General features: G+C 53.8%; 1 protein-coding gene across 1 annotated transcript in view; it reads right to left on the bottom strand.

The window, feature by feature from the left end:
* Positions 1-27852, bottom strand: part of UBR4 (ubiquitin protein ligase E3 component n-recognin 4) — a 179782-nt gene that overhangs the window by 126018 nt on the left and 25912 nt on the right. Inside the window, 21 exon segments of the mRNA XM_068162717.1 lie at positions 388-615; positions 1808-1955; positions 2695-2765; positions 3599-3790; positions 4685-4748; positions 5834-6022; positions 6197-6395; positions 7130-7230; positions 9291-9392; positions 12079-12288; positions 13643-13800; positions 13918-14015; positions 15882-16006; positions 17568-17797; positions 17890-18012; positions 18702-18884; positions 20034-20162; positions 20753-20832; positions 22353-22485; positions 24807-25089; positions 26090-26259. Coding sequence (XP_068018818.1) covers positions 388-615; positions 1808-1955; positions 2695-2765; positions 3599-3790; positions 4685-4748; positions 5834-6022; positions 6197-6395; positions 7130-7230; positions 9291-9392; positions 12079-12288; positions 13643-13800; positions 13918-14015; positions 15882-16006; positions 17568-17797; positions 17890-18012; positions 18702-18884; positions 20034-20162; positions 20753-20832; positions 22353-22485; positions 24807-25089; positions 26090-26259 — 3216 coding nt within the window.

The raw sequence follows: 27852 nt of genomic DNA, 5'->3' as shown, positions 1-27852 counted from the left end.
GGAGAGGGAAGGGATTGAAGGAGGGATTGAGGAGAAAAGTTCTTCCCAGAGAGAGTTGTTAGCCATTGGAATGTGCTGCCCAGGGAGGTGGTGGAGTCCCCATCCCTGGAGGTGTTCAAGAGGGGCTTGGAAGTGGCACTTGGTGCCATGGTTTAGTCATGAGGGCTGTGGTGCCAGGTTGGACTTGCTGACCCCTGAGGTCTTTTCCAACCTTGGTGATTCTGTGAGTCCATGAGCCCTAGCCTCGGTAGAGTTAGAGAATACCTGGACTCCATGCCCTCCCAGGTCTTTTCCAACCCAAAAAATGCTCTCACTGGATAACCAGCACAGTCTGCCAGGGTCCTCCTCACCACCCATCTGCCTTTAACAGCTCCCTGAAGGTTGTACCTGGGACTGCAGCTCCTCTCGACACCCCTCGACGTTTCGACACAGGCTGCTCTTCTTGGGCTTTTCTTCATCAGGGCCCTTCCCCTCACTGATGGTGACCTTGGCTTTCTCTGCAGGAGAGGTGCTTGCATGCCTAATGACACTCTCAGGCACTCTGGGCTCGCTCTGGAAGGCAGATTCTTTCATGGTGGAGCTCATGCCACTGCTGGGAGTTCTCTTCACCAAAGCCTAAGAAGGACAAAGTGATGCTGAGAGCTCAAAGCAGACTCCATGGCAGCACTGACAGATTGAAGGCAGGCTGCAAGAGCAGCAAGGGTCATGTAAGTTTAAAGCAACAGAGTGCAATCCCCTCCTCCAGCTGCAATCTAAAGCTGTGTCCAGCTAGCCACTCTCCACTCAAGCATTAGAGGGGATTGGATGTGGCACTTGGTGCCATGGTTTAGTCATGAGGTCTGTGGTGCCAGCTTGGACTTGGTGCTCTTTGAGGTCTCTTCCAGCCTTGGTGATTCTGTGATTAGAAAAACTCCCAGATTTAAGACAGAGTGAAAAACATGGCAGAGCTGGCATCCACCTGCTGTACAGTTTAAGGTTACTTGCAAAATCTGCAAGGCAGGTGGAATCCCAGCACTGACTGAGATTTGCCAGGGGGCCAAGAAGGCCAAGGGCATCCTGGCCTGCAGCAGGAAGAGTGTGGCCAGCAGGAGCAGGGAAGTCCTTGTGCCCTGTGCTCAGCACTGCTTAGGCCACACCTGGAGTCCTGTGTCCAGTTCTGGGCTCCTCAGTTTAAGAAGGACATTGAGAGACTTGAAGGTGTCCAGAGAAGGGCAACAGAGCTGGGGAGGGGTCTGGAGCACAGCCCTGGGAGGAGAGGCTGAGGGAGCTGGGGTTGCTTAGCCTGGAGGAGGCTCAGGGGAGACCTTCTTGCTCTCTCCAACTCCCTGAAGGGAGCTTGGAGCCAGGTGGGGGTTGGTCTTTTCTCCCAGGCAAACAGAACAAGAGGACACAGTCTCAAGCTGTGCCAGGGGAGGTTTAGGCTGGAGGTGAGGAGAAAGTTCTTCCCAGCAAGAGAGATTGGCCATTGGGATGTGCTGCCCAGGGAGGTGGTGGAGTCCCCATGCCTGGAGGTGTTCAAAAAGGGATTGGATGTGGCACTTGGAGCCATGGTTTAGTTAGTAATGAGGTGTTGGGTGCCAGGTTGGACTTGCTGAGCTCTGAGGTCTTTTCCAACCTTATTGATTGTATGAAAACTAGTAAAGCTCCAAGCAAGCTGTAAATGAGGAAGGTCATTAGAAAGCCAAAGCCTTCGAGTCTTAGGACTCTGTGCATCACGACAGAACTCAGGGCAGAACAGAAACCTCTGCCAAAGGCTTGAGCAGCTCAGGAAAGCACAGCTTGTGTGCTGAGATGAAGGCAACTTTACCAGGCAACTGCCATCTTCCTTGGCTCCACAGTCACAGAAGAATGATCCATATTTGGCATAGGAGATCTCGTGGTCCTTGTGGCACACTTTAGCACAGACTGTGCAGACGCCAACCCCGTCGACCATCTTGCAGGTGTGGCAGTGGTACCTGCACAGAACAAGCCAGAGGAGTTACCACAGAATGGCTTGGCTTGGAAGGGACCAGAAAGATCAGCCAGTTCCAACCCCCCTGGCCAGGGGCAGGGACACCTCCCACCAGCCCAGCTTGCTCAAAGCCTCATCCAGCCTGGCCTTCAACACCTCCAGGCAAGGGGCAGCCACAACCTCCCTGGGCAACCTGTGCCAGTGTCTCCCCACCCTCACTATAATTTCTTCTTAACCTCCAGGCTAAATCTGCCTTCCTCAAGATTCAATCCATCCCTTCTCAACCCATCACTCCAAGCCATTTTAAAATAAGTCCCTCCCCAGCTCTCCTGCAGCCCCCTTCAGGTGCTGGAAGGCTGCTCTAAGGTCTCCCTGGAGCCTTCTCTCCTCCAGGCTGAACAGCCTCTCTGCTGCCCCTAAATACTCTCTGAACTCACAGTCATCTTTGATGCAGAATTTCTGCCAGTTGACTGCCCACAATCTTCCTGGGCAGCCTGTTCCAGTGGCTCCCCACCCTCACTGGAAAGAATGTCTCCCTAATCTCCAGTCTAAATCTCCCCTCTTCCAGCTTCAATCCATTCCCTATCACTGCAAGCCCTTGCAGAAAGTCCCTCCCCATCTTTCTTGTGGACCCCCTTCAGGTACTGGCAAGGCTCATGGACTGCACTCCATGGACTGTTCCCTTCCCAATGGCCAGAAACATGAGGCTGAAATGCTGAACAGCAGCTTGAGGAGGTTCTTACCAGTGCTGATTCATGAACTCCTTCTGTGTGATGGTGAAGGTACAGAGTTTGTTACACAGAGAATCTTCATCCTGTGAGGAAGAAAGTTGTTTTGGAAAGCTGTTATCACTCAGTGATTTCTGGGGGACCCTTCCAAGCCCTAATAGTCTGTGAGCTGCTGGGACAATAAGGCCACATGGTGCAGAACATGAACCTCAGATATTGAAAGGTCACCTGGAGACCAGCAGGTTTGAGCAGCACCTCACTGAAAGAAGGCAGCTGGCATCAAACCACAGGGCAAGAGGGGATGGGGAAACTTCAGAGCCCCTCAGAAGGCTGAATCAAGATGAGAGTAGCTGAAAGAATGCAGGTAAAGCCAGATGGTGCAGAACATGAACCTCAGACACTGAATGGCCACTTGGGGACCAGCAGCTTTGAGCAGCACCTCACCAAAAGAAGGCAGCTGGCATCAAACCAAAGGACAAGAGGGGATGGGGACATTTCAGAGCCCCTCAGAAGGCTGAATCAAGAAGAGAGTAGCAGAAAGAATGCACTGGGATGACAAATGTTAATAGAATGCTTTAGCAACAGCTTTGATTTCCCACTTCAAAGCACCATGTGAGCTGCTGGTTGATATGAAAGCCAGTACTTGACAAACAAACCAGCAGGAGCAAACCCTCCTCAGTCCATTTCTTCCTTTCTGGTTTCTAAGCAAACCCAACTCACTTTCTGTTGGCCTCCCAAAGCCACCAGAGCTGCACACAGCTGCCAGAGCTGACAAGCAGGGCTCCTTGCTCAGCCTCACACCAGGAACAAGCCCCAACAGCAAAATCTTTTGCTTAACAACCTGAGGAACTCTCATCTGGAAGCTGCACCAAGTGACACTGGGGTCCCATTGGCAGCCTCAGCTGTGACCACTGCTCACCGAGTCTTCAGCCTGAGAGTCCTCCTCCTCCACTGCCAGCTCCTCCACCCAGTCAGAATCCACCTCGATGGCTCGCTCCTCCCCATCAACAGAAAGGTGACTTGGTCCTTGCCCACTGCTCTGGCTCAGGGCATTGGTGACATCAGCCAGGTAGGAGACAATGTGGCACGTGCACTCCAGGATAGTCACATGCTGTGAAGGGGAGAGGAAGGCAAAGGAGAGGCAATAAAGGTCTCATGACAGCAACAAAGGTCTCAGACCAACCCCCTGCCCAAGCTGCTGCAAAGTTCCCACTGTGAAAGCAAGCCAGGAGAGCTGACACAGCTCAGGCCTGAGAACTGCAGGCTGGGGACAATGTGGCTGGAGAGCAGCCAGGCAGAAAGGGACCTGGGGGTAGTGGTTGGCAGCAGCTGAACAGGAGCCAGCAGTGTGCCCAGGGGGCTAAGAAGGCCAAGGGCATCCTGGCCTGCAGCAGGAAGAGTGTGGCCAGCAGGAGCAGGGAAGTCCTTGTGCCCTGTGCTCAGCACTGCTTAGGCCACACCTGGAGTCCTGGGTCCAGTTCTGGGCTCCTCAGGTTAGTAAAGAGGTTGAGCTGCTGGAAGGTGTCCAGAGAAGGGCAAGAAAGCTGGGGAGGGGTCTGGAGCACAGCCCTGGGAGGAGAGGCTGAGGGAGCTGGGGTTGCTTAGCCTGCAGCAGAGGAGACTCAGGGGAGACCTTCTTGCTCTCTCCAACTCCCTAAAGGGAGGTTGGAGCCAGGTGGGGGTTGGTCTCTTCTCCCAGGCAGGCAGCCAGCACCAGAACAAGAGGACACAGTCTCAAGCTGTGCCAGGCAAGGTTTGGGCTGGAGGTGAGGAGAAAGTTCTTCCCAGCAAGAGAGACTGGCCATTGGGATGTGCTGCCCAGGGAGGTGGTGGAGTCCCCATCCCTGGAGGTGTTCAAGAGGGGCTTGGATGTGGCACTTGGAGCCATGGTTTAGTTAGTCATGAGGTCTTGGGTGCCAGGTTGGACTTGATGGTCTTTGAGGTCTTTTCCAACCTTACTGATTCTATGATCTCCTGCAAGTGAAGCAGCAGCCACATGTCCTACCTTGCCTTGCATCACATTGGCATTCATCTTCTCCACCACATTCTTCTGGGACAGGTATTTCTTGCTGCAAGACAAAGCAGTGGAGAAGAGCAGTTCACACCTTTGGCAAGTGGAAACTCAGCCCCCACCAACCAAATCTCCTCCTCACCAACCCCGAGCATTGAGTTTGCTTCAGATGAACAACAGGAAAGGTCTAAATGCAGTGAATAAAGCATGGAGAGTGGCAAAGACAGCAGAAATGGCTGCTCTGAGCAGGGGGGGACACAGAACAGCCTCTCTCAGACACTTTATCTTCCAACCAGCAAACTAAAAGAAGTCAATCATCCAACAGCAACTTCTGTCCCCAAATTACAATAACAAATCACAGGGAGGTAGGGATTGGAAAGGATCCCTAAGAGCTCACTGAGTCCAAGCCCCCTGCCAAAGGAGGACCACCCTGGGCAGGTCACACAGAGATGCATCCAGATGGGGCTTTGAAAGGCTCCAGAGAAAGGGACTCCACAAGCTCTCTGGGCAGCCTGCTCCAGGCCTCCAGCACCCTCACACCAAAGAATTTTCTCCTCATGATGAGGTGGAGCCTCCTGGGTTCCAGTTTGTGCCCAGTGCCCCTTGGCCTGTCCCTGGGCACCACTGAGCAGAGTCTGGACCCTGCTTCATGGCACCCACCCCTAGGATAGGGATAGGGTAGGGTAGGATAGGATAGGGTAGGGTAGGGCAGGGTAGGGTAGGGTAGGGCAGGGTAGGGTAGGGCAGGATAGAATGGGACAGAATAGAAGTAACCAGGTTGGAAAAGACCTTTGAGGTCATCCAGTCCAACCTATCACCCAACACCATCTGATCAACTCAACCATGGCACCAAGCACCCCATCCAGGCTCTTCCTAAACCCCTCCAGGGATGGGGACTCCACCACCTCCCTGGGCAGCACATTCCCATGGCCAATCTCTCTTTCTGTGAAGAACTTCTTCCTCACATCCAGTCTAAAATGTATAGGCATTGATGAGATCCCTCCTCAGCCTTCTCTTCTCCAGACTAAACAGCCCCAGGTCTCAGCCTTTCCTCAGAGGAGAGAGGTTCAACAAGAACAACGACAAGATGAATCAGTCCAAGTGATGCAAGTGAAGAAGCAGCAGCCCAGAGCTGGCTCTTACCATCTGCCTAGCCAGTCAACAGCAGCACCATGGAGCTGGAGGTGTCCTGCACCTTGTCCTGCACTGGCCAAGGTTGCCATCACCACCATCAGCTCAGGGAAGCCTGTGCCATCGCCGTTGGCCAGCATTTCAGTTGCCATGGGTATCAGAGTGCTCAGCAGGACGGTGCAGACCCCTTCTCCAACTTGGCTAATCAAAGAGAAAGGAGTTTCAGGCACAAGCACAGCTGAGCTGCTCTGGAAGAGCAGGGCCACAGCAATGCCTTCGGCACACACAACCACAGCCCTCTGAAAGCTGACAACCAGGAGCCATCAGCAGCTCATCCAGAGAACAAAAGGAGCATCACCAGGGGCCTGCTTTTACCTGTTCTCCCGAACGATGTAGGTGGTGAGGAGCTGCAGCAGCTGCCTGTTCTCCTGCACCACCTCCAGCTGGTCTGAATCTTTGGGGGGGGCCATGGTCATCCTGGTTAACCAGGCCTGCAGGCGAGCAGGCTCCACGCAAGCCAGCTGAGCCAGAGAGCCGCAAAGTCTCAAGAGGCTGGGGTTGGGACTCTTCTCAGCTGAGGGAGACAACATCCAGTGAGTGACAGAAGCCACAGGGAAGCTCTCTGAAGGTGGCTTGCTAGCAGAATCACAGAATCAATAAGGTTGGAAAAGACCTCAGAGCTCAGCAAGTCCAACCTGGCACCCAACACCTCATAACTAACTAAACCATGGCTCCAAGGGCCACATCCAAGCCCCTCTTGAACACCTCCAGGGATGGGGACTCCATAGAATCATAGAATCAATAAGGCTGGAGAAGACCTCAGAGATCATCAAGTCCAACCTGGCACCCAATACCTCCTGACAACCAAACCATGGCCCCAAGTGCCACATCCAAGCCCTTCTTGAACACCTCCAGGGATGGTGACTCCACCACCTCCCTGGGCAGCACATTCCAATAGCCAATTACTCTTTCCATGAAGAACTTTCTCCTCACCTCCAGCCTCAACCTCCCCTGCCACAGCTTCAGACTGTGGCCTCTTGTTCTGGTGCTGGCTGCCTGCCTGGGAGAAGAGACCAACCCCCAGCTGGCTCCAACCGCCCTGCAGGGAGTTGGAGAGAGCAAGAAGGTCTCCCCTGAGCCTCCCCTTCTGCAGGCTAAGCAACCCCAGCTCCCTCAGCCTCTCCTCACAGGGCTGTGCTCCAGACCCCTCCCCAGCTCTGTTGCCCTTCTCTGGACACCTTCCAGTCTGACCCCAGAACAGCACAAGGTGGAGAAAGGCAGGACAGAAGAAATTCCACAGGCACTTACTCAGCTGGAAGAGCTTGGTGAAGAATTTGAGCACCCTGTTGCAGAACTTGGCTGACAGGCTTTCATTGGCTGTTGCCATCATGATCTGGACCAGCTCTCCACTGTTTGAAAGAGGGAAATCAAAATCAGCTTTGTGAAAGGCCACCCAGTCCTCTCTCTCACTTGCACTTAGGCCTGCCCTCATGTGTAAGGCCAGCAGGAGGTTGTATCATAGTATCAGTCAGGGTTGGAAGGGACCACAAGGATCAGCCAGTTCCAACCCCCCTGCCATGGGCAGGGACACCCCACACTAGATCAGCCTGGCCAGAGCCTCATCCAGCCTGGCCTTAAACACCTCCAGGGCTGGGGCCTCGACCACCTCCCTGCACAACCCATCCCAGGGCTTCACCACTCTCATGGGGAAGAACTTCCCCCTCACATCCAGCCTCAATCTCCCCACCTCCAGCTTCATTCCATTCCCCCTAGTCCTATCACTACCTGAGATCCTGAGAAGTCCTTCCCCAGCCTTCCTGTAGGCCCCTGTATCAACCCTGCTCAGCAGCCAGGCCACCAAAGCTGCTTTCAGAGAACCCTTTCAGACAGCTCTTTGCTCTCAGCAAACTCTCAGCTCAGACTAAAACTTGTGAATGCCATCAGCTGCTGAACATGAGATTTCATGACCTGCCACCATTCTCCACAGCTCTGCTGGCCTCCAACCCACAATCCCAAATTTTCTGGCCTATTTTCCCCTTCCAGCACAGCCACCAGACTGCTTCCATTTTCATAGAGTCATAGAATCAACAAGGTTGGAAAAGGCCTCAGAGCTCAGCAAGTCCAAGCTGTCACCCAACACCTCCTGACAGCTAAACCATGGCTCCAAGTGCCACAGCCAATCCCCTCTTGAACACCTCCAGGGATGGGGACTCCACCACCTCCCTGGGCAGCACATTCCAGTGGCCAACCTCTCTTGCTGGGAAGAACTTTCTCCTCAACTCTAGGCTAAACTTCCCCTGGCACAGCTTGAGACTGTGGCCTCTTGTTCTGGTGCTGGCTGCCTGCCTGGGAGAAGAGACCAACCCCTAGCTGACTCCAACCTCCCTTCAGGGAGTTGGAGAGAGCAAGAAGGTCTCCCCTGAGCCTCCTCTTCTCCAGGCTAAGCAACCCCAGCTCCCTCAGCCTCTCCTCACAGGGCTGTGCTCATTGCCCTTCTCTGGACATGTTCAAGTGTCTCAATATCCTTCCTAAATTGAGGGGCCCAGAACTCAAGGTGTGGCCTAAGCAGTGCTGAGTACAGGGCAGAATGACATCCCTGCTCCTGCTGGCCACACTGTTCCTGATGCAGGCCAGGATGCCCTTGGCCTTCTTAGCCACCTGGGCAAATAGAAAAAGTAGAGCAGAGAAAAACCTTCCTCCAGATCCCCCTCCTGTCTCTTCAGAACACTCTTGTTGTGCTCTTTCCATCACCATTTGCCTTCCCAACTCTGTGTCAGGCCAAGACCCCACCTCAACCCTTGAAATTATCAACCCCAAGCAATCACAGAATGGTTTGGGTAGGAAGGGAGCTCCAAAGGTCATCCAGTCCAACCCCTCCAGAGCCAGCAGGGTCATCCTCAACTAGATCAGGCTGCTCCGAGCCTCGTTGAGCCTCACCTTGAACATGCCCAGGGATGGGGCCTCAACTCCCTGGGCAATCTGTTCCAGCACCCTCGTGGTGCTGGAACACACACACACACAGAATCACCAATCTAAATCTGCTCACATCCTATCTAAATCTGCTCACATCCAATCTAAACCTGTTCTTCTCTAGTCTGAAGCCATTGCCCCTTGTCCTCTCACTGCAGGCCTTTGGAAGCAGTCCCTCCGCAGCCCTCTCGGAGGCCCCTTCAGAGAGCACTTGGGATTCTGCAGCTTGATCTGTAACTGCCTCCTGGCCCAGTGCCTCTCCAAACCCTCCTTTGGCCAAACAACCATCTGAGAAACTCCCCACTGATGATCCTTGTGAGGACTGGCTGAACACTTGGAGTGACCAAGACCTAAGTCCCCTCTCACACGGACTCTTGACTGCGTTGCATGAAGGGTTCTGTATTTCCCTGCCTGATGGCTTTAGCATCAGTGAGGTGCTGAGAGTGACAAGAAAAGAGGCAAAGGAAGCAAAATCAAGGTCCTGGGCTACAGTTTTCACCTTTCTGAAAAGAATTCCTCCATGGCTTTCCGGGCCTGGCTGCTCTCCAGCTGCTTCTCCAGGTGCTGCAAGCATTCCTCCAGGATGGACTCATCCAGGCCACTGAGGACCAAAGGAAGCACATTAAGTAAGACTACACAGGGCTCATTTCAACAGTTTCAACAGCTCTTGAGAGCCAAGGGGTGATCCATTTTGCTGGCACAGCTTTCTGTTAGCTGAAAGCAGATCTGCCTCCAAGAGACAGCAGAAAAACACTTGAGGAAGACCAACAAACCCACCAAGTGTCCAGAACAAGAATCAGAGAGTGGAAGGGGTTGGAAGGGACCTCTAGAGATCATCCTGCAAAGCAGGATGAGCTAGGGCAGGTCACACAGGAACACATCCAGGTGGGTTTGGAATCCCTTCAGAGAAGGAGACTCCACAACCTCTCTGGGCAGCCTGCTCCAGGCCTCCAGCACCCTCACAGTAAAGAAGTTTCTCCTCATGCTGAAGTGGAACCTCCTGGCTTCCAGGTCATGTCTGCTGCCCATGCTGAAAAACCATCTCCTTGAGACAGCCAATAAATGACTGCCTGGAATCCCTTAGAGAAGGAGGCTCCACAACCTTTCTAAGCAGCCTGCTCCAGGCCTCCAGCACCCTCACCCCAAAGAGGTTTCTCCTCATGCTGAGGTGGAACCTCCTGGCTTCCAGCTCATGTCTGCTGCCCATGTTGAAAATCCAGCTCCTTGAGACAGCCAATAAATGACTGCCTGCAATCCCTTAGAGAAGGAGACTTCACAACCTCTCTGGGCAGCCTGCTCCAGGCCTCCAGCACCCTCACACCAAAGAGATTTCTCCTCATGCTGAGGTGGAACCTCCTGGCTTCCAGGTCATGTCTGCTGCCCATGATGAAAAACCAAGCTCCAGCCAGATACCCAGATGAATCCAGACCTTTCAGACAGCTCACACCACAAATCCCTCTCAACAGCTGCTCTGTTTACACTCTTGAGTCTCTTGCAGTGCTAACTCCTCACTCCCTCCTGTGCTCACCCCCACCCCACAAGGCACCCTGCAAGCAAAATCCAATTCCATTTACATTCTCTACCAGAAGGCTCAGCAGATCTCCCTCTTGAATAGCTTCCCATCCAGACAGGATCAGCCTTAAAAAGATGCAACATCATCATGCCTGATGGTTTCAGTGTCTGAGCTGGGTACAGAATCAACATCTGCTCATGGAGCTTGTTCCCTCTGCACACAGGAAGTAAGGGGTGGGGAGCAAAAACCTGGCCAGTTTGCTGTGATAAAGCAGGGATTAGCCATCCTTACAGACAGCAAGAGCAGAGACAAAGGAAGATAAAGCAAGAGAGGGCAGCATCTTCAGCTTTGGTTTTGTGCTTGCAGTGACATCATTTTCCTCTTGCTTGAAGAAAAACCCAAAGAACTATCTAGACATACAGAGAGGCTCAAATCCACTCTGCCTGAATGGCAGTGCTGACAGTTCACAGTATCAGTCAGGGTGGGAAGGGACCACAAGGATCAGCTAGTTCCAACCCCCCTGCCATGGGCAGGGACACCCCATACTACATCAGCCTGGCCAGAGCCTCATCCAGCCTGGCCTTAAACACCTCCAGGGACAGGGCCTCAACCACCTCCCTGGACAACCCATTCCAGGGCTTCACCACTCTCATGGGGAAGAACTTCCTCCTCCCCTCCAGCCTCAATCTCCCCACCTCCAGCTTCATTCCATTCCCCCTAGTCCTATCACTCCCTGAGATCCTGAGCAGTCCCTCCCCAGCCTTCCTGGAGCCCCCTTCAGATCCTGGAAGGCCACAATGAGGTCACCTGGGAGCCTTCTCTTCTCCAGACTGAACAGCCCCAACTCCTTCAGTCTGTCCTCACAGCAGAGCAGCTCCAGCCCTCTGCTCATCCTCCTGGCCCTGCTCTGGACACCTTCCAGCACCTCCACATCCCTCTTGCCATAGGGGCTCCAGAACTGGAGGCAGGACTCCAGGTGGGGTCTCTCCAGAGCTGAGCAGAGGGGGAGAATCACCTCCCTTGCCCTGCTGGCCACACTTCTGCTGCAGCCCAGGCTCTGGTTGGCTTTCTGGGCTGCAAGTGCAGACTGAGAGCTCCTGGTGAGCTTCTCCTCCCCCAGCACCCCCAAGGCTCTCTCCTCAGGGCTGCTTTCCAGCCAGTCCCTGCCCAGCCTGCATTTGTGCCTGGGATTGCCTGCAGCCAGCTGCAGGACCCTGCCCTTGGTCTTGTTGAACCTCCTGAGGTTGGCTTGTGCCCACCTCTCCAGCCTGTCCAGCTCCCTCTGGATGGATCCCTTCCCTCCAGCTGTCTGCTGCACCACACAGCTTGGTGTCATCAGCAACCCTGCTGAGGCTGCACTCAGTGCCACTGTCCATGGCACCCACAGGGATGTTGAACAAGCCTGGGCCCAGGACTTATCCCTGAGGGACTCTGCTTGTCCCTGGCCTCCCCTGGGACATGGAGCCATGGACAGCCACCCTTTGGGTGCAGCCATCAAGCCAGTTCCTTATCCATCTAGTGGTCCACCCATCAAACCCATGTGTCACCAGCTTGGAGACCAGGATGTGGTGCAGGACAGTGTCAAAGGCTTTGCTCAGCTCCTGTTTGCAGGCTGCAAGTCCAGAAGGCTTCAACAGATTAAAAACTAAGCTGATTTTTTTTTTGCCTTCCTGTTGCATTGCTCAAGACCTGACCCTGATGTTGACATCTGCTGCAGCCCTTCTTTGTGCACAGCTCTGCTGGAGGAGGCCTGCAAGGCAGACAAGGCTGTTACCTGTTGGGGTCTGAGTGGTGGGCCAGGATGTTGTAGCATCCCGTGATCAGCTTCTCATAAACACGGGCCAGGAATTCATCAGACTCTGCAGGGCCCAAAATCCTCTCCAGGGAGTTGCTGCTTATCTCTGCCACACTCTCTGTGCTGGTCTCCAAAAGGAGGGGCAAGAGGGAGTGGATCACCTGTGGTGGGTTCAAATCGTCGGACCACCTTGAGAGGGAAAGCAAAGAAGTGAATTCCCTGTGGGGTGCACCTGGAGGAACCTCAAAGGGATAAAACCACAGCATTGCTTTGGGCTGGAAAAGACCTCTAAGATCACTGTGAGAAAAGTCCCTCCCCAGCTCTCCAGCAGCCCCCTTCAGGTGCTGGAAGGCTGCTCCAAGGTCTCCCTGGAGCCTTCAGCCCTTGTCCAAAGTCCCTCCCCAGCTCTCCTGCAGCCCCCTTCAGGTACTGGAAGGCTGCTCTAAAGTCTCCCTGGAGCCTTCAGCCCTTGTCCAAAGTCCCTCCCCAACTCTCCTGAAGCCCCCTTAAGGAACTGGAAGGTTCCTCTAAGGTCTGGAGCCTTCAGCCCCTGTCTGAAGTCCCTTCCCAGCTCTCCTGCAGCCCCCTTCGGGTGCTGGAAGGCTGCTCCAAGGTCTCCCTGGAGCCTTCTCTCCTCCAGGCTCAACCTCTCTGCTGCCCCTTAAATACTCTCTGAACTCACAGTCATCTTTGATGCAGAATTTCTGCCAGCTGACTGTCCACAATGTCCCTGGGCAACCTGTTCCAGTGGCTCCTCACCCTCACTGGAAAGACTTTCTTCCCAATCTCCAGTCTAAATCTCCCCTCTCCCAGCTTCAATCCATTCCCCTTCCTCCTATCACTACAAGCCCCCTGTAAAAATCCCTCTCCAGCCTTCCTGCAGGCTCCCTTCAAGGATTGGGCTGACACTGTCTCAGTTTATACCCCAGTTTTTTTCAGGTCCCTATTTAAGGTTTCTCTCAGGGAGTGTGATCAGATGAAGACAGGAAGGTTAACTTTCAGTGATTCAGAAGTCATAGAATCACAGAGCTGCCAGGGTTGGAAAGGACCTCAAGGCTCAGCCAGCTCCAACCCCCCTGCCATGGCCAGGGACACCTCACACTCCAGCAGGTTGCTCATAGCCACATCCAGCCTGGCTGCAAACACCTCCAGGCAGGAGGCTTCCACCACCTCCCTGGGCAACCTGTGCCAGGCTCTCACCACCCTCCTGGGGAACAACTTCTTCCTCACAGCCAATCTCAATCTCCCCACTTCTAGTTCTGCTCCATTCCCCTTAGTCCTAGCCTAAACTGGAAGTCACTGTGCTGAATCACAGAATGTTAGGGGTTGGAAAAGACCTCTAAGATCACTGTGAGATGCTCCAGAGAGCATCCAGCCCAACTCCCCCTGCCCAAGCAGGATCACCTAGGGCAGGCTGAAGGCTTAGCTCAGAATCCAGCAGCAGCTCCCTAAGCGTTTCCCCCGGACGGCCTGACGAAGGCAGCCAGCCAGAAGGGCAGAGAGATCTACACAGCAGGAATGGACTCTAAAGCCCATCACTTACACAATGAGATCCCCAGTGAGTCTGACCAGAGAGAGGAGGGTGTGCTTGAGGGAAGCTGCAAGAGGTAGGCTTTGGCTGCAGAGGGTGCCGAGGTGGGCAGCCTGAACGGCGCTGATGTAGCTCTCGGCGGGGATGGTGTCGTTGGCGAAGGCGTTGCGCTGGGGGTGGAGACACCAAGGTCAGAACCATCCACCAGAGGCACACACTGCCCACCCCCTTCCCAGACAGCTCTGGAGTGAAGATCAGCCCAGGTCACCCCAAGAGGCCTGACTCACCCAGGAGCCAATGTTTGGAAACTCATTTGTGTGGATGTTGTTCCACGATTCGCACAAAGTCTGCACAGCCGACGGCAAGTTCTGAACGAGGGTTGGACCTGCAGCAGAGACAGAATCACAGCTCCCCCAGTCACTCAGCAGGCTGAAGAGCTGTCTGGATGAGGAGCTCAGGGACATAGTCTAACACCTGTGTACAGGGAGACGTTTGGTTATGATCCCAGGATGGCAAGGGTTGGAAGGGACCCAAAGAGATCATCGAGCCCAACCCCCCTGCCAGAGCAGGAGCAGAGAACCCAGCACAGGTCACACAGGAACACATCCAGACAGGCCTTGAAAGTCTCCAGAGAAAGAGACTCCACAACCTCCCTGGGGAGCCTGTTCCAGTGCTCTGTGACCCTTACAGTAAAGAAGTTCCCCCTTGTGTTGAGGTGGAACTTAACTTATGGTTGGACTTAATCATCTTAAGGTCTTTTGCTACTAGGAGATTCCATGCTGATGATTTCAGGGCTCCTACTGAAAACTGGACTGAGTCTGCAGCACTGTTTCAAACTACTCCTTACTTAAGCTACAGCTGTAATTAAACTGAGCTGGAATTCTGCTGAGGACCAGTTTAATGCTTTCCTACAAGTCAAAATCCACCCCACCCTGAGTCTGGAAGAGCTTCCCAGCTGCTTTCACTTCACTAAAACAATTTGCAGCAGTCTTCAACTCACAGAATGGTTTGGGTTGGAAGGGACCTTATAGACCACCCAGCTCCAAACCCCTGCCATGGACAGGGACACCTCCCACTAGCTCCAGGCCTCATCCAGCCTGGCCTTCAACACCTCCAGAGAGGGGGCAGCCACAACCTCCCTGGGCAACCTGTTCCAGGGTCTCCTCACCCTCAATGTAAATAACAACATTTCATACAATCAATGAGATTAGAGAAGACCTCAGAGCTCAGCAAGTGCAACCTGGCACCTAACACCTCCTGACTACTAAACCATGGCTCCAAGTGCCACATCCAAACCCTTTTTGAACACCTCCAGGGACAGTGACTCCACCACCTCCCTGGACAGCACATTCCAATAGCTAACAACTCTCTCTAAGATGAACTTTCTCCTCACCTCCAGCCTAAACTTCCCCTGGCACAGCTTGAGACTGTGTCCTCTTGTTCTGGTGCTGGTTGCCTGCCTGGGAGAAGAGACCAACCTTCACCTGGCTACAACCTCCCTTCAGGGAGTTGTTTCCCAATTCCCCTCACTGTGCCATACCATCAGAGCATCAACACAGTATCACAGTATCAGTCAGGGTGGGAAGGGACCACAAGGCTCAGCCAGTTCCAACCCCCCTGCCATGGGCAGGGACACCCCACACTAGATCAGCCTGGCCAGAGCCTCAGCCAGCCTGGCCTTAAACACCTCCAGGGACAGGGCCTCGACCACCTCCCTGCACAACCCATTCCAGGGCTTCACCACTCTCATGGGGAAGAACTTCCTCCTCCCCTCCAGCCTCAATCTCCCCACCTCCAGCTTCATTCCATTCCCCCTAGTCCCATCACTCCCTGAGATCCTGAGCAGTCCCTCCCCAGCCTTCCTGTAGCCCCCTTCAGCTCCTGGAAGGCCACAATGAGGTCACCTCAGAGCCTTCTCTTCTCCAGACTGAACAGCCCCAATTCTCCCAGTCTGTCCTCATAGGAGAGGTGCCCCAGCCCTCTGCTCATCCTCCTGGCCCTACCTGGATCTAAAGGCATTTCACTAACCCAGGCAGCCCCTACAAGACACTGAACTCCCCCAAGGTGCTGCTGGGACACTAAAAGGAAGCAGCTTCCCAGGCTGCTGCTGCCAGGGTGACACCCTCGTTGGAACAAAGCTCTCCAGGACACTTGGAGCAGCACACAGCTCTGGCAGGGAATGCTGGCAGCACTGCAGGAAGCTTGTACCTCTAGAGAGAAGGAGGAACTGTGGAGCAGGCAGTCCCCTCACCTAGAGTGTTAGACTTGCAGCGGCTGGATCCGATGGCCAGGACGGCGGCGTAGCCCCGCAGCTTCTCCTCCGAGGGTTTGCTCTCAGGGGAGCCCTCCTCCGAGAGGCTCCGCAGCAGGTAAGACCTGCAGTGGGGATGGAAAGGATGGCCTTCAGGAAACAGCTCTGCATTTCAGAACCAAGGCTGGCAACACAGGCAACAGGATGAGAAAGCAACCTGCTGAGGTCCTGCCCCGCACGTCGCCTGACGCCGCCAGGGGCCTCGAGAGCTTCTGTCCACTCCGAGCTACTTACCCACTGCCAGGTAACAACTGCTTTGCTTTTGCTTTCTTCTACACAGCTACTAATGGGAGTTTAGAAGACTTCAGACTCTTTAGTGTAAGAATTCAACACCCCTCTCTTTCTTGACAGCCTCAGTATTACCTCAGTCAAATAACCTGAAGTAGCACTGCCCCAGAGCACCGTAAGAGGAGGTTTTGTCTCTGGAGGAGAAGCTGGTTTGACAAGCTTGCAAGAAAGCCTTGAAAGACCAACCAAGGAGGCTGCTTAGAAGCAACAACTTCACACACATGGCTTGAGAAGCTACTTTTTGTTCTCCTTTTAAAGCAACAGACACTCTAGAGGACCCATGCTAGACCAGTCACACTGGGCTAGTGAAAAAGAAGGCAAGAAACCAACCAAAAAGCAAAGAAGAATAGAGCAGAGTAGAGCAGATTAGAGTAGAGTAGAGTAGAGTAGAGTAGAGTAGAGTAGAGTAGAGTAGAGTAGAGTAGAGTAGAGTAGAGTAGAGTAGAATTAACCAGGTTGGAAGAGATCTTTGAGATCAAGTCCAACCTATCACCCAGCACCATCTGATCAACTCAACCATGGCACCAAGTGTCTCATCCAGGCTCTTCCTAAACACCTCCAGGGATGGGGACTCCACCACCTCCCTGGGCAGCACATTCCCATGGCCAATCTCTCTTTCTATGAAGAACTTCTTCCTAACATTCAACCTAAACCTCCCCTGGCACAGCTTGAGACTGTGGCCTCTTGTTCTGGTGCTGGGTGCCTGCCTGGGAGAAGAGACCAACCCCCACCTGGCTCCAACCTCCTTTCAGGGAGTTGGAGAGAGCAAGAAGGTCTCCCCTGAGTCTCCTCTTCTCCAGGCTAAGCAACCCCAGCTCCCTCAGCCTCTCCTCACAGGGCTGTGCTCCAGACCCCTCCCCAGCTTTCTTGCCCTTCTCTGGACACCTTCCAGCAGCTCAACCTCTTTCCTAACCTGAGCAGCCCAGAACTGGACACAGGACTCCAGGTGTGGCCTAAGCAGTGCTGAGCACAGGGCACAAGGACTTCCCTGCTCCTGCTGGCCACACTCTTCCTCATGCAGGCCAGGATGCCCTTAGCCTTCTTGCCCCCCTGGGCACACTGCTGGCTCCTGTTCAGCTGTTGTCAACCACTACCCCCAGGTCCCTTTCTGCCTGGCTTCTCTCAGCCACTCTGCCCCCAGCCTGTAGCTCTGCCTGGGGTTGTTGTGGCCAATGTGCAGCACCTGGCACTTGGATGTGTCCAATCTCCTGCCCTTAGCCTCTGCCCATCTGCCCAGCCTGGCAAGGTCCCTCTGCAGAGCTCTCCTACCCTCTAACAGCTCAACTCCTACCCCTAGCTTGGAGATCACGTTCCTACTGGTGAGCCTAAGGATGGTACCTGGTAAATGTAGCATAAGTGTCAATGAGCTGCAGAGTAGCAGGCAGGAGGTTCTTGGTGATCTCTGAAGACTTGTGGGGGTCTGTTTCTGCAGCCAGCTTGGAAAAGTGCTCATCCAGAGACACCTGGATCTTGGAGATGGCAGCATCGAGGGTGTAAATGGACTGCAAACTGGGAACTTCGTGCAGCTGGAGGATAGTTGTGCAGTCAACACCACAGAAAGAAGATATCTTGAAGCAGAAAGGGATGGGACAGTGAGTGACAAACCATTGCACACCCCCAGGAGCTCCTCTCCTGCACACTTCCCCCCACGCCACCTCACCTGGCGAGCAAAGTACTCCTCGGCTAGCTCCACGTCGTACTTCACCGAGCTGCACTTGCTGGAGGCCAGCTCAGTGAGGGAAGCAGCATGCTCAGCTTTCATGCCCTGCTTGGTGAGGTGATCCTGCAGAGGGCAAAAGAAAACCCACCACCACCACCTGTCACACTTTGAAAGTGCTGTGGCATTAACCTCCCAGGTTAGGACACTCGGGGAAGACGGGGACACGAGTTCCCGTTCCTCAGCACCAAGCCCACACAACAACCCCCACAGGCACTGAGTGTGGAAGAGCAAGAGACTGCCCAGGTCTTGGGCCCCCCAATTCAGGAGAGACAGGGATCTGCTGGAGAGAGTCCAGCAGAGGGTTATGAGGATGACTGAGGGACTGAAACATCTCTCCTATGAAAAAAGGCTGAGAGACCCAGGTCTGGAGAACACTCAGAGGGGATCTGATCAGAGCCTATACATATCTGAGGGGTGGGTGTCAGGATGAAGGGTGCCAGGCTCCTCTTGGTGGTACCCAGCAACAGGACTAGGAACAAGAGGTGCCATCTGGAACCCAGGAGGCTCCTCCTCAACATGAGGAGAAACTTCTTTACTGGGAGGGTGCTGGGAGGCCTGGAGCAGGCTGTGGAGTCTCCTTCTCTGGAGACTTTCAAACACCCCCCCTGGAAGTGTTCCTGTGTGACCTGCTTTAGGTCATCCTGCTTTGGCAGGAGGGTTGGACTGGATGACCTCCAGAGGTCCCTTCCAACCCATACTGTGATTCTTCCTATCAACATGCCAAAGGAGCCCTACTCCAGAGGAGGCTGCACCTTGATCCAGGTGACGTAGGAGCCGATTCGGAGGCGAGAGGACCAGCGCAGGGTGTGCAGAATGTCACATTCACTCATCTCTGGTGTGTTGGTAGCCAGCTGATTCATGTAGTTTTTGGAAGGAGGCAAAATGCCCAGAATCCTCCACAGTATCAAGAAGTAGTACTGCAGTGCACAGGCTTCCTAAACAACACAGCAGTTGGGGACAGGTCAATAAAGACAGACTGCGGTTTCCATCGTCCCGGCTGCTGAAATGGCCTCACCAGAGACTCTGATGCCTGCAGCTGTGCCAAATCACAGCACTGCACTGAGGGTTTGTCACATCAGACAGCAAAGAAGATGGAGGAAAGAAAAAGGAATGAGGATAAACACCCTGGGAGGAGAGGCTGAGGGAGCTGGGGTTGCTTAGCCTGGAGAAGAGGAGGCTCAGGGGAGACCTTCTTGCTCTCTCCAACTCCCTGCAGGGAGGTTGGAGCCAGGTGGGGGTTGGTCTCTTCTCCCAGGCAACCACCAACAGAACAAGAGGACACAATCTCAAGCTGTGCCAGGGAAGGTTTAGGCTGGAGGTGAGGAGAAAGTTCTTCCCAGAAAGAGTAATTGGCCATGGGAATGTGCTGCCCAGGGAGGTGTTCAAGAGGGGACTGGATGTGGCACTTGGGAGCCATGGTTTAGTAGTCAGGAGGTGCTGGGTGACAGGTTGGACTTGATGATCTTTGAGGTCTTTACCAACCTTATTGATTCTCTGTTTTCTGCTTCAGCAGATTATCATGGTCTAGCCAGACCTCCTGGAACAACCAGGGGCATGCAGCAAGTCTAAAACATGCTATGAGTTAAAAAACTCCTGAGAGGTAGAACCACCATCAGCACTACCCTCAGCCTGCAGAAGAGGAGGCTGAGAGGAGACCTCCTCAGCTCCCTGAGGTTGGGGTTGATCTCTAGTCCTTAGTATCAAGTGATAGAACAAGAGCAAGTGGCCTGAAATTGTGCTAGAGGAGGTCTAGGTTGGACATGAGGAACAATTTCTCTACTGCCAGGGTGGTCAGGGATTGGCACAGGCTGCCCAGGGAGGTGGTGGAGTCCCCAGCCCTGGAGGGGTTCAAGAAATGTATGGCCATGGCACTTGGGGCCCTGGTTTGATGGCCATGGTGGGGTTGGGTTGAAGGTTGGACTCCATGATCTTATCCAACCTTAATGACTCTACCATTTAGCCATGGGAGTTTTGAGATCACTCCAACCACTGCCCACAACACTTGGGTCAAGCATTTCACTTCAGCATACAAAGTCTGAACACTTAGGTCCTCAACACAGAGAAGAAGACAGCAACTTCCTTACCAGGGCAGTGACATTTTTGTTCTCTTTCCTCCTGAGTGTATCAAACTGTGAGCCAGCTGCAAGCAGTGAAGTCAGGGCTGTGTACAGCTCATCATACTTCATAGTCCTGGAGAAAAGGACCTCACAAACCTGCAAGAGAGAAGGCAGGATTGGTCCTTTGCCAAGGGGCCACAAAAACGCTCAGAGGGCTGGAACACTTCTCCTGTGAGGACAGGCTGAGGGCTGGGGGTGTTCAGCTTGGAGAAAAGAAAGCTCTGGGGAGGCCACACTGAGGCCTTTCAGTACTTAAAGGGGGCCTGTGAGAAAGGTGAGGGGCAGTTGTTCCAGCAGGGCCTGTTGTGGCAGGGCAAGGTCTGAGGTTTAAACTAGAAGTGGGAGACTCAGACTGTGTACAGGGAAGACATTTTTCATACTGAGGGTGTTGAGACCCTGGCCCAGCTGGCCCACAGAGGTGGGAGATGCCTCTCCCCTGCAACCACTGCAGGCCAGGTTGTTTGGGGCTCTGAGCAACCTGCTCTAGTTGCAGATGTCCCTTCCACTGTGCTGTTCTATGACTACTATCTTTCTTTTCTCCACTCAGTCAAATATTTCTGGTCTCTCTGCTTCAGCAAGAGATGAAGGGAAGGTCAAGTCTTCCCTTCTTGCCTGTTTTCTTTCCCTGGCACTGCTCAGATCAACACAGCCCTGAAGGAAGGTCTTTGCAGCAGCAGTGGCAGTACCGTGCTATCCAGGCGGTTCAGATCATCCTCAGAAGCTTCTGGAGACAGGATGCAGTAGAACCTGGGCTGTGGAACTGCATCTGGAATGAGAGGACAGCACAGAATTTTGCCAGCTGACAGCTTTAGTTAGGTGGAATGGTTCTACCCTCTCTTCTCCATCTCCACAACCTTTCACATTGGAAGGCCAATGCCAGATTCTCCTGAGCTAGCCCCAGGACACACAGCATGTGCTGGAACCTAAGGGACAGGCTTGCAGCCAAGGTCTTCCTGCTCCTACAGCCCTGACACAACAAATACATCATCAAATACCTCTAGAATATTCTTACATGACAGTAATTTAGGTTAATTGAGACTGAACACATCTAAGTGCCAGGTTCTGCACACTGGCCACAACAACCCCAGGCAGGAACATGACCTTCAAGGTGGGGACAGGAGTTGAGCTGTTAGAGGGTAGGAGAGCTCTGCAGAGGGACCTTGCCAGGCTGGGCAGATGGGCAGGAGATTGAACACATCCAAGTGCCAGGTGCTGCACATTGGCCACAACAACCCCAGGCAGTGCTACAGACTGGGGGCAGAGTGGCTGAGAGCAGCCAGGCAGAAAGGGACCTGGGGGTAGTGGTTGATAGTAGGCTGAACAGGAGCCAGCAGTGTGCCCAGGGGGCCAAGAAGGCCAAGGGCAGCCTGGACTGCATCAGGAAGAGTGTGGCCAGCAGGAGCAGGGAAGTCCTTGTGCCCTGTGCTCAGCACTGCTTAGGCCACACCTGGAGTCCTGTGTCCAGTTCTGGGCTGCTCAGGTTAGGAAAGAGGTTGAGCTGCTGGAAGGTGTCCAGAGAAGGGCAAGAAAGCTGGGGAGGGGTCTGGAGCACAGCCCTGGGAGGAGAGGCTGAGGGAGCTGGGGTTGCTTAGCCTGGAGAAGAGAAGGCTCAGGGGAGACCTTCTTGCTCTCTCCAACTCCCTGAAGGGAGGTTGGAGCCAGGTGGGGGTTGGTCTCTTCTCCCAGGCAGGCAGCACCAGAACAAGAGGCCACAGTCTCAAGCTGTGCCAGGGGAGGTTCAGGCTGGAGGTTAAGAAGCTGTTCTTCATAGACAGAGAGATTGGCCATGGGAATGTGCTGCCCAGGGAGGTGGTGGAGTCCCCATCCCTGGAGGTGTTTAGGAAAAGCCCGGATGAGGCACTTGGTGCCATGGTTTAGTTGATCAGATGGTGTTGGGTGAGAGGTTGGACTTGAGGATCTCAAAGGTCTCTTCCAACCTGGTCAATTCAATTCAATTCAATTCAATTCAATTCAATTCAATTCAATTCAATTCAATTCAATTCAATTCAATTCAATTCAATTCAATTCAATTCAGTTCTACTCTCCTTCTATTCTATTCTATTCTATTCTACTCTATTCTATTCTATTCTACTTTATTCCATTCCATTCCATTCCATTCCATTCCAATTTGACTATTCCTGCCTTACAAACACTTCTCTGTCTACTCTAACCCTTCCCACTGAGAGAGGAAGAAGTGACCCACCCCCAGGGCACAGGAAGACTTCTCAGTTATGTGGAAAAGCAAAAAGCCTGGGGATAAAGAACTGCTTCCATTCTCTTTCTTACCTGAGGAGCAGTGTTTGGTCCAGTTTTCTTCCACTTCCTTAAAGCCATGATAGAGAGGGACAGAGGTTCGTCTGCTGCTGTCCTGGGATCCACTCACCCAGCCAATGGGGGGAGTCAGCAAATTATACTGCACCTAAGTTAAGAAAAAGCAATGAAACCTCATCCATGGCATCCTTGGCATGAAGGGTGGGGGGAAAGCTACCACCAGAAGCAGCAAAGGAACCATGAAATACAAACAACTCTGCTGCTAGAACATAGACTCATAGAATTGTCAGGGCTGGAAGGGAGCTCAAGGCTCAGCCAGCTCCAACCCCCCTGCCATGGGCAGGGACACCTCACACTACAGCAGGTTGCTCACAGCCACATCAGTCATAATCAGTCTCAGCTTCTGAGGGAAGCCCTGGACCCTTCTTGATGATTTTTGTTCTGGAGTAAGCAGATTAAGTCAATTGTCAAGTGAAAAAGCCACCAGCATCACCTTTACAGGGAGGGTGGGGAGAAGGTACTGATAGGACTAGGGGGAATGGAATGAAGCTGGAGGTGGGGAGATTCAGGCTGGAGGGGAGGAGGAAGTTCTTCCCCAGGAGAGTGGTGAAGCCCTGGAATGGGTTGTCCAGGGAGGTGGTTGGGGCCCTGTCCCTGGAGGTGTTTAAGGCCAGGCTGGATGAGGCTCTGGCCAGCCTGATCTAGTGTGGGGTGTCCCTGCCCATGGCAGGGGGGTTGGAACTGGCTGATCCTTGTGGTCCCTTCCAACCCTGACTGATACTATGATACTATGAAGCTGGAGCAAGCTTGCCCAGGGAGGTTCTGGCTGCCTCCTCCCTGGAGGTGTTTAAGGCCAGGCTGGATGAGGCTCTGGCCAGGCTGATCTAGTGTGGGGTGTCCCTGCCCATGGCAGGGGGGTTGGAACTGGATGATCTTGAAGGCCCCTTCCAAGCCTGACAGTTGTGTGATTCAATGAGTCAGTGAGAGTGGTGCCCACAACCTCAATGCTGAAAGGCTAAAGCAATGATGTGGTGTCCAAGGGGTTTGTGAGATGGTGCCCAAATAGCTAAATACTCCAGACTCTGAAAGATGAGGCACTGATCCCTTCCTTCCCAGGGTTTGTTAGGGCACAAGGAATTCACACACAAACTCACCCTGCTGCTAGGAACCACCCCCCACAGCTCATCCCACATTACAGCTACAAAGGCTGGGGACACCACCAAAACTCTTCACTCACAAGGGTCATGAAGGGAGCAGAACACCCCGAAGGATTATTTCCAGGAGGGTGTCTAGTGACAGGACAAGGGGGGAATGGTTTGAAGGTGAGGGAGAGCAGAGTGAAGCTGAGGGAAAAGTTCTTCAGTATGAATTCTTTATAGTGAGGGTGAGGAGACACTGGAACAGGCTGCCCAGGGAGGTTGTGGATGCTTCCTCCCTGGAGGTGCTCAGGGCCAGGTTGAATGAGGCCTTGAGCAACCTGGGCTGGTGGGAGGTGTCCCTTTCCAGGCCAGGGGGGTTGGAAGTGGATGATCTTGAAGGTCCCTCCATACTGAAGCCATTCTAGGCATCTCTCAACCTGAACTAAAGGAAGAATCAACTCCAACCTCCCCAGCCCAGGCTGTCTGACTTGCTGGCTGTTAAATAGTTCTCTTTTGCAAGGGAAAGGGCAGTTCCCGTTCAGAAGAGCTTTGCCAATGGCTGTGCCCTGAGCTGAGCTCCCTCCTTTCAGGTTGGATGAGGCATTGAGCAACCTGGCCTGGTGGGAGATGTCCCTGCCCATGGCAGATCATCTCTGAGGTCCCTTCCAACCTAAGCCATTCTATGACTGCCTGTTACAGATTCCTCCTGGTGACCTATTCAACATGGCCAGGAGGGGCTTGGTCTCTTCTCACAGGCAAGCAGCACCAGAACAAGAGGACACAGTCTCAAGCTGCACCAGGGGAAGTTTAGACTCGAGGTGAGGAGAGGAGAAAGTTCTTCACAGAATGAGTTGTTAGGCATTGGAATGTGCTGCCCAGGGAGGTGGTGGAGCCCCCATCCCTGGAGGTGTTCAAGAGGGGACTGGATGTGGCACTTGGTGCCATGGTTTAGTCAGGAGGTCTGTGGTGCCAGGTTGGACTTGATGCCTTTAAGGACTCTTCCAGCCTTGGTGATTCTGTGATTTGGCAGTGGATATAATCTCCAGCTCCTCCCCAGCCCTAACCAGGAGGTTTAGGCTGGAGGTGAGAAGAAAGTTCTTCCCAGCAAGAGTAATTGGCCAGGGGAATGTGCTGCCCAGGGAGGTGGTGGAGTCCCTGTCCCTGGAGGTGTTCAAAAAGGGATTGGACATGGCACTTGGTCTAGTAGTCATGAGGTGTTGGGTGGCAGGTTGGACTTGCTGATCTTTGAGGTCTTTTCCAACCTTACTGACTTTATGATTCTATTCTATGATTGTATTGTGACATGCAGGACACCCTCCCAAACCCTTACCTGCTCAAAGAGGTACACAGGAGCCTTGGCATACTGATGGAGCAGGTAGTCAAACACCAGGAGCAGCCGCGCCACCACGAGCGGCACGGCGGCCTGCTGGGTCTCCATGCTGCCTGTCAGCTCCACGATGGTCTGGATGCAGAGCAGCAGGACAGACCTGCGGCCCCTCTCTGAGAAGTTGTGGCAGATGAGCAGCAGCAGCTGGAGGTGTTCCACATTCAGGTCCTCTGTGTCGCTGGGAAGAGTCCCCTGCAGGGCGTTCTGCTTCAGCGTGCCCACGAACCTGACATGGACAGAGGCAGCTGATGAGGTCTGCCTTGCTCCTTGCTTAGATCCCTCCTCAAAATCTCTCTCACTACACACCAGAAGAGCATTTTTCATCAGCACATGCTTCTGCTTGCTTTTCTGATGCTGGCAATCAGAGAAATTGTTCCCAGGACCACAGAATCCCAGCACGGTGCAGGGTTGGAAGGGACCTCTGGAGCTCAGGCAGTCCAAGCCCCACTGCTCCAGCAGGGCACCCACAGCAGCTTGCCCAGCAGCACAATGCCCCAGGGGGGGTTGGAAGCTCTCCAGAGAACCTCTCTGGGCAGCCTGCTCCAGGCCTCCAACACCCTCACACCAAACAACTTTCTCCTCATCTCCAGATGGAACCTCCTGGGTTCCAGTTTGTGCCCTCTGCCCCTTGGCCTGTCCCTGGGCACCACTGAGCAGAGTCTGGCCCCAGCCTCTTGCCCCCCAGCCTTTAGCTCTTGCTGAGTATTGCTCAGCTCCCCTCTGGGGCTGCTCTTCTCCAGGCTCAACAGCCCCAGAGCTCTCAGCCTTTGCTCCTTGCAAAGATGCTCCATTACCCTCAGCATCTTTGTAGCCTCCACTGGACTCTCTCCAGTAGTTCCCTTCCTCTGTAGAACTGGGGAGCCCAGAACTGGCCCCAGGATTCCAGAAGGGCAGAACAGATGGGAAGGGAAACTTCCCTGGACCTGCTGACCACAAGCTTCTTCATGCATTCACTACATCAAGTACTGGGAAGAGACTGGCAGACAGCAAGCCCCACAGAAACTCAATGAGCAGCAAACCCATCTGATGGGAAAAGCTGAACAACCATCCCAGGGGAGTCAGAAAGAGGAGGAGGGGCTGCAACCCAGCAGCACTGCCCCTCTGCTCCTCCTAGCAGCACACAGCAGCACTGCTCAGAGACCAGACACACACTTGGTACACTGCACTGGAGAGAAAAGCAGGGAGGTAAAAGATGACTGCCAGGAAACCAGAGGAAATGACCTCACCTTTCCCACACTTTAAGGCATTCTGGAACATCAGGATCCCCCTGGGCACTGGCTTTATGCTGCCAAATCAGGAGAAGTCTTGAGAGCACTGAGAGACTCTGAGGATGGATGTAGAGAGGCCAGGGACCTTCAGAGAAAGGAGCAACTCCCAGCTGCTGAAGAAGTGTGTTCTGCAACAAAACAGAGAGCTGGTGAACAGGGGCAAGTCCTGGCTGAGGCCCTGATGGGGAGAGGCCAAGGGCAGGAGATTGAACACATCCAAGTGCCAGGTGCTGCACATTGGCCACAACAACCCCAGGCAGTGCTACAGGCTGGGGGCAGAGTGGCTGAGAGCAGCTAGGCAGAGAGGGACATGGGGGTGCTGGTTGATGGTAGGCTGAACATGAGCCTGCAGTGTGCCCAGGCAGCCAGGAAGGCCAATGGCATCCTGGCCTGCATCAGGAAGAGTGTGGCCAGCAGGAGCAGGGAGGTCATTCTGCCCCTGTACACTGCACTGCTCAGGCCACACCTGGAGTCCTGTGTCCAGTTCTGGGCTCCTCAGTTTAGGAAGGAGGTTGACTTGCTGGAAGGTGTCCAGAGAAGGGCAACAAAGTTGGTGAGGGGTTTGGGACACAGCCCTGTGAGGAGAGGCTGAGGGAGCTGGGGTTGCTTAGCCTGGAGAAGAGGAGACTCAGGGGTGACCTTATTGCTCTCTACAACTACCTGAGGGGAGGCTGTAGACAGGCAGAGGTTGGTCTCTTCTCCCAGGCAGGCAGCACCAGAACAAGAGGACACAGTCTCAGACTGCGCCAGGGGAGGCTTAGGCTGGATGTTAGGAAGAAGTTCTATACAGAGAGAGTGATTGCCCATTGGAATGGGCTGCCCAAGGAGGTGATGAAGTCACCATCACTGCAGGTGTTCAGGAGGACACTTGATAGGGTGCTTGGTGCCATGGGTTAGTTGATTAGGTGGTGTTGGATGACAGGTTGGACTCGATGATCTTGAAGGTCTCGTCCAACCTGGTCTGGTCTATTCTATTCTATTCTATTCTAATGAGAAGTGTTTGCTTGTGGTGAGAGGACAAGGGCTGAGGGTTTAAACTCAAAGAGGGAGATTTAGACTAGAGAGAAGGAAGGAGTTTTTACAGTGAGGGTGGTGAGAGCCTGGTCCAGTTTGCAATGCCCCAGCCCTTGGAACCATTCCAGGTCAGGTTGTTTGGGGTTCTGAGCAACCTGCTCTGGTTGTGGATGTCCCTGCTGGCTGCAGAGGGGTGGACTGGATGAGCTTTGCAGGTCCCTTCCAGGCCATGCAGGTTTATGATTCCATGCCTCTGCATGTGTGAGGCTGAACACAAGGGACATGTGATTCAGGCTGGGAGAGGGAAGATTTACAGTGGAGATCAGGGAGAAATCCTTGACAATGAGGGTGGGGAGACACCAGAACAGGCTGCCCAGGGAGGCTGTGGCTGCCTCCTCCCTGGAGATGTTCAAGGCCAGTTTGGGTGAGGCCTTGAGCAACCTGGGCTGGTGGGAGCTGTCCCTGCCCATGGCAGTGGGGTTGGAACTGGGTTGCTCTTTGAGGATCCTTCCAACCCAGCCTATTCTGTGGTTCTGTGAATAAACAGATGGCCACTAACATGAGGGCTTCCAGAGCTTGTTCCCACAGCAGTATCTCTCCTATCTCACACAGATGGCACAGCCAGAGGGGCAGCTGCACTGCCACCTGAAACACACCAAAGCTTCCAACTTCAACACCAAGGCACAAACCCATGGCATCTGTGGGCT

This window comes from Melanerpes formicivorus, unplaced genomic scaffold (assembly GCF_026170545.1).
Source record: "Melanerpes formicivorus ecotype bairdi unplaced genomic scaffold, bMelFor1.0.p_v2 SCAF_67, whole genome shotgun sequence".
In the NCBI taxonomy this organism is placed as follows: Eukaryota; Metazoa; Chordata; class Aves; order Piciformes; family Picidae; genus Melanerpes; species Melanerpes formicivorus.
Note: the sequence above shows the minus strand (reverse complement) of the source record. Positions and strands in the feature narration are given on the sequence as shown.